Raw genomic sequence first — 5,678 nt, 5'->3', positions numbered from 1 at the left:
GGACTGGCCAAGTTCGCTGATGACACCAAACTCTGGGGCAAAGCATCCACACCAGAAGACAGGAGGGTGATCCAGGCTGTGTGTAACATTTGCCCCTACCTCTCACAGAACCTGCCCACGTTTTGTGGTTTTATATGCAACAGCATTTTAAATAAAATACATATAAAAATGTTTAATAAAATGCAGAGAAGTTTCTTTGGGTAAATCCAATAACTTCCATTAGACCAACTAAAATAGTTGGGAAAATTCTTCTTTGCAAGCTTTCAGGTACAAACTCCCTTCTTCAGGCAGAGGAAGCGTCTGGAGTTCTTTTGTGCTCTTCCTGGATGTGATAGAATAGAGGCCTGAGGCCAGTATGCAAGAATGCCAGTCAGTGAAAATGCAAATTGTGGCAGATAATAAGTGAGAAACAGGTTGGTGGGGAGCAGAAGGGGACTGTGGACCTGATGATAAAATGTAGCTGATAAATAGTAGAGAGCTTACCCAGGGTATCAGATGTTAGGCAGGTTATAATGTGTCATAAATCCATGTCTATATATAGTCCATGATTGTTTGTATCCAGTAGGTTGACGAAATGAAATTCACAGGCTCCTCTGCAAAAGGTGTTTTGTAAATTCCCTTTGAGGATTAGAACTGAGAGATTGGAGAGAGAGTGATTGTGTTGTGAAAAATGTGCCCCCCCGGTAACTGGGTATTTTTGTCTTTACTGGATTTCCAGTGTGCATTCATTCTGGTGTTCAGTTGTTGTTAGGTCTGTCCTACATATTTTCCATCAGGGCATTTGGTGCACTGGATGAGATATATTACATTTCTGCAGGTGCATTCATTTCCGCTCCTGGATGTAATGACACCAGCGATATCACAGCAGGTTTTACTGCGAGAGGCCAAGTTGCACAGTATCCTCAGATATATTTTAAACTTGAAAGCCTTTCAACACAGAATAAGAAACATTGCCTCCATTTGTCACCACAGCAAACCCTTTTTTTTTTCTGAAGGTCAAAAACTCAGAAGTCAGAAACAAGTGGCTGAGGGAGATGAAGAAAGCTGGCCACAGTTTCCCCTGAAGTAGCTGAGGTCTTTCTTATGCCCAATATTTCTGTGGCTTCTTTGAAGAATATTTTCTGACTGTTCCTTGAGACCTTGGAAATTGGACTAAACCAGTTTTCCTGTGGGCTTAGATGTCTATCACTGGGGTCTGTGCCCTTGTGAAAATTATAAGGCTGAGAGAGGACTTCCTACCCCTTTCTTTCACCACCTGACAATGCAGCTAGCCCTGTTCTTTTCTTCTCTTTTGCTGACTGTCTGCAAAGCTCCACTCTGCAACAGGCTGGGTGGCCTCCTGCTTTAACCGCACATCTGCACCTTAGCACAAGTCCCTTTGAAGTGGCCAAGGGTGATGGTAACAGAACCCCATGGTGGTTTCAGTAGGTTCCCAGCTGGGGTCTCTCAGGTCTGATGTCTGGAGGGCCCTGTGTTTTCTGCACCGAGCGGTGTGTGTCTTGGCTTCCCCGTGGCACCATTCCAGGCCTCGCTCCCTGTTTAGGTGATGGGCAGGGGGGCAGGCGAAAGCACCAGTGCCCCCCGCCCCCCCCCGCAAGGACTGGCCAGGGAGTGGCCAGGAGCAGGAGCAGGGGGCAGGAGCCTGGGGATTGAGTGCAGTGGGCTGCGGCACCCTCACCTCCTTGAACTCCTGGATCTGAGACTGCTCAAACATGGAGAAGACGTTGGAGGAGCCCCTCTGCACACGCTTGGCTGCGGCCTTGCTCCGGGTCCCAGCCTTCCTACTGGCCTGTGGAGGAAAGAGCTCTGAGAGCGTGGGAAAGCCAGCTCCCTTCCAGGCCAGAACCAATCAGGGCCCAGGGAATCCTGCCCCTAATGGGATAGAACCAGCCAGGGTGTGGAGAATCCCCCCACTACAGGCGAGAGCCAATTGGAGCACGGGGAATCCAGTCGTGTCAGAACCGATTAGAATATTGGGGATCCTGCCACTGCAAGGGGAGCCCCTGAGCCTGCAGCGAATCCATCAGGCTCCCAAGATCAGCCAATCAGAGCATGGGGAATCCTGCTGTTGGGATTCAGCCAATCAGACTTCAGGAAACCCTGCTGTGTCTGAAGCAGTCAGCAGATGGGGAAAACCAGCAGTATGGGGTCTGCCTATTGGAGTGCAGGGGATCCTGCTGGTCCCCAAGACTCAGAGCCAATCAGAGCACTGATTGCAATGCAATGGTGATTAACCATTAGCATGTCAGGCAGTGCTCCGGGGCAGGGCATGGGCTGGGCTGAGGGGCTCTCAGCCCCCTTCCTTGTGCACAGGAAGACTGATGGCCTGAGAATAGAGGCTAATATTGTGTGGGCACTGGGGAAACAACCGCTCTCGCTCTTTGCTGGGCTCTGCGCATTTTCTGGGCAGCAAATGCTGGCAGTGCGTTAGCCAGGCACCCCTGGCTCAGGCCCTCAGCTTTGGGGCAGGAGAAAGTAGGGGTTTTCAGGAGGCAGGGAGGGAACCCCTCTGAGCTCCCGCCGACAGGAGGCAGAGCAACGGCCCCCACGGCAGGGAGCAGCGCGGTCCGAAAGCAGCAGGCAGCGAGGTGGACTGTATCTGTCGTATTCGTGAAGTCTCGTCCACCACGAGGTCGTACTCCAGGAGGAACTCGTCCAGCTCCCCCCAAGGCCCCAAAGGCGCCCCACTCCGTGTTCACGCACATCCGGCCCTCGTCGCCCTCCACGAGGAGATGTTGTGGAGGCATTACATCCCATCCCTGCCAGAGGGAAAGAGAGGCTGTGTTAGTCACGTGGGGGAAGGGGGTGAGATGCAGTCATGCCTGCCTCTGGCTGCATCTTGGCTGTGTCTAGGCTGAAGAGGCAGCAGCCATGCACACACACGTGTGCATGCACACATGGCCACCTCCCCCCGCCCAGCACTGCCCAGCTATGTAGACTCCCCAGCCTGACCCTGCTTTCTGAGCTCTGACTCTGTTGCCCAGCTCCCTTCCTCCCCACTGCCCTCCCCAGCACCAACCTCAGGGAGCCCTCAGAAGCAATGTCCTGTAGCACCAGCCGGGATTGGGACCCTCTATGCCAAGGTGGCCCTGGCACCACTCACCTCCTTCCACCTTTGTGGGGGCTCTGCTGGCCTTGTCCTTGTCCTTGTCCACGTCCTTTCCTTCAGGTCTCAGCCTCCCCACAGCCTTGGGGGGGCTCCTCAGGGAGCTGGACATCCGTCTTCCTTCTGTGGGGGCAGGAGGCTGAACCTGAACCGGTGGTTCAAGGGCAGAGTGGAGGAAAGGCTGGGTGAAGCCAGGGAGGTGGTTTTTGGCTGGGAGGGCGGTTAGTCGGGAGAACAGGGCTTGGGCAGGCATCACAGCTTGACGTTCCTCAAGACGGGATATCCTTGGGAGGACCGAGCTGCCAGCGCGAGGGTGTAGGGAGGGTGGCCTGTTCATAGGCCATCTGTCACCAGGAGGAAGGCATGCAGGTTGTCTGTGACAGGGTCTGACCCAGGACTAGGAGTTGCAGTGTCCACATGTTGACCCTTTGCTGGTACACAAGTGAAGGTGTTTTTGCCCGTACTCAGAGGCCTTGGATGTTGGCCACAACCCATGCAGGGACTCAGTTTAGACTGTGCCAAGACTCCTGCCGGGACTCAGGCCAGAGGTTCCTGGCTTGAGGGTCTTGCTTCACTGCTGAGGGACCCCACAGTTGGGGTCAGGAAGTAACATTACCCCCTGCTCAGATTGGTGCAGACCATGGGGGTTTGTACCTTCCCCTGTAGCAGAGGCTGTGGCCCTCCGCCTGGGACCTTGAGCAAATACTGACGCCATGTAATAGAAGCAGGATGTTGGCTGTCATGGTCCCCCTGCTTTACCTGTGCCAGGGTCAGGTGAGGCCTGAGCTGCATCAGGCTTGATGGCAGTCTTATGCAGAATTTCGTCAACAGACCATCAGGGTTTGGATCAGGTCAGTCCTGGCCCAGGCTGGGGGTCGTCCTTCCTAGCCCAACCTCTCTGCGATCCTGTGCATCTGATTCCAGCGCACACGTCGTTTGGAGACTGGGAGGGTCTCGTTCCCAGAGTGGGGGTCTGTCAGCTGAACTGGCTGCCCGTGGCCAGACAGCCATTCCTGCCTGCGGGTCGGGCATAGCCCTGGGCTGTCAGCAAGGGGCAGGGACAGTTTGGCTTGGGGTGCACAGCGGCTTGGGCTAGATCAGGCACAGGCAGTGTCTGCCTTGATGCTGTCTGCTGGGTCCCTAGCACAGGATGTGGCCCTGGGAAGAGTGCAGGTGTTTTGTGTGTCCCCTGTGGGTTGTAGCACATTCCTGGGGTGCTATTTTCTAATGTCAGGCTGTGGAGGCTTGGGCAAGGGGGCAATTGTCTTTTTGTAACTGCTGGCCTTTTGGCAGCCTGTAGGAAAGGTGTGCAGTGGCTGATCGGGGCCCACAGTGCCCTGGGTGCTGCAGATCCAGCACTGAGCTTCAGGCCTGCTGATGTCACGCAGACCCCGCTAGGGCCTCTGCTGCACTGGGACACAGGGAGAGCCAATTTGATCCCCAGAGACCCAGGAGGGCATCCAAAACTACCTCAGCTATGACATCATAGCCCAGTGATGTCATAACACACCCACTTCTTGCCTCCTTGGCAGCCCAGCTCAGACCAGGCTCTGCACAATTTCCCTGACACTCCCCCCACCCATCCTCCAGGGAACTGGTCTCCTTCCCTCCAGGGAAACTAAACATGAAGGATGAGGAGCTGGAGGAGATGCTGAAGGCAAGGGACCCATCAACTCCATGGTTTTCTTGTCACTCTTTGGGGAGAAGCTCAATGGTGAGTCAGCTGCGACCTGGCAGGGGCCAGCGGGGGCCATGTGGCTTCATCAGCCTCTGACGGTGATCCCCAATAGCCACTGTCTGCTGCTGGGGCTGAGCACACTCTGCAGGGCAGGGCTGTAACCCCTGGGCAGTAGGACCAGGCAAGCAGAGACTGGGCACTGGAAACCAACAGGGAGGAGCCAGGTCCTGGGAAACCTGGAACCAGGATGCAGCTGCCCCAAGCTGGGCAAATGCCCATGTCTTGTTGGGCAGCCTCCTGGGTACTGAGAGGCCTGCTGGGCACAAGTGGGAGTCACCGGGCCCAGGCAACCAGACAAGCCAGGGAACCAGGCCCAGCTGGGGGCAATTTCCCCTGCCTGCAGGGCTGGGAGGTGCCTTGGGTGAGTCAAAGCTGCAAAACAACCCCCACTCCCTCCCTGCCAGATATTATCCTGCCAGTATAGCCTAGGCCTCCTGCCCAGAGACATCCCAGGCACCCATCTACCCAGCAAGGGGACTGGCTATGCCCCGAGGCAGCTTTTTGTGGGGAGGTCCCCAGCGCCCCTGGGCTTGGGCAGGCACACCGAGAGCAGGGCTAGGAGCATGAGGTCCTGCAGAGAGGAGCAGGGCATGGGGGAGAGCTGGGAGGATGCCCCCTTCACCCCAGGACCCCATCTGAGCCGGTGGTGTGGGCCCCTGCAGGCACGGACCCGGAGGAATCCATCCTCAACGCCTTCAAGCTCTTCGACCCCAATGGCACCGGCACGGTGAACAAGAACGAGTGAGTCAGGGGCCAAGGGGAAGGGCGAGGCTGGCACCACGCAGCCTTTCAATTAGGCCCCTGTGGGGGTGGGAACCCACTGCTCTGGGCTTG

At 56.0% G+C, this 5,678-nt stretch overlaps 1 protein-coding gene across 1 annotated transcript in view; it reads left to right on the top strand.

Annotated features, from left to right (window-relative positions):
* The window catches only part of MYL7 (myosin light chain 7), a 40,178-nt gene that overhangs the window by 13,223 nt on the left and 21,277 nt on the right, over positions 1-5,678 (top strand). Inside the window, exons 2-3 of the mRNA XM_019539750.1 lie at positions 4,720-4,820; positions 5,507-5,587. Coding sequence (XP_019395295.1) covers positions 4,784-4,820; positions 5,507-5,587 — 118 coding nt within the window. The 5' untranslated portion in view covers positions 4,720-4,783. The remainder of the gene's footprint in view (positions 1-4,719; positions 4,821-5,506; positions 5,588-5,678) is intronic.

The sequence above is a fragment of the Crocodylus porosus genome, unplaced genomic scaffold (genome assembly GCF_001723895.1).
Source record: "Crocodylus porosus isolate Cpor-Errol unplaced genomic scaffold, CroPor_comp1, whole genome shotgun sequence".
Lineage (NCBI taxonomy): Eukaryota > Metazoa > Chordata > Crocodylia > Crocodylidae > Crocodylus > Crocodylus porosus.
This window is presented reverse-complemented; position numbering and strand designations above follow the sequence as displayed.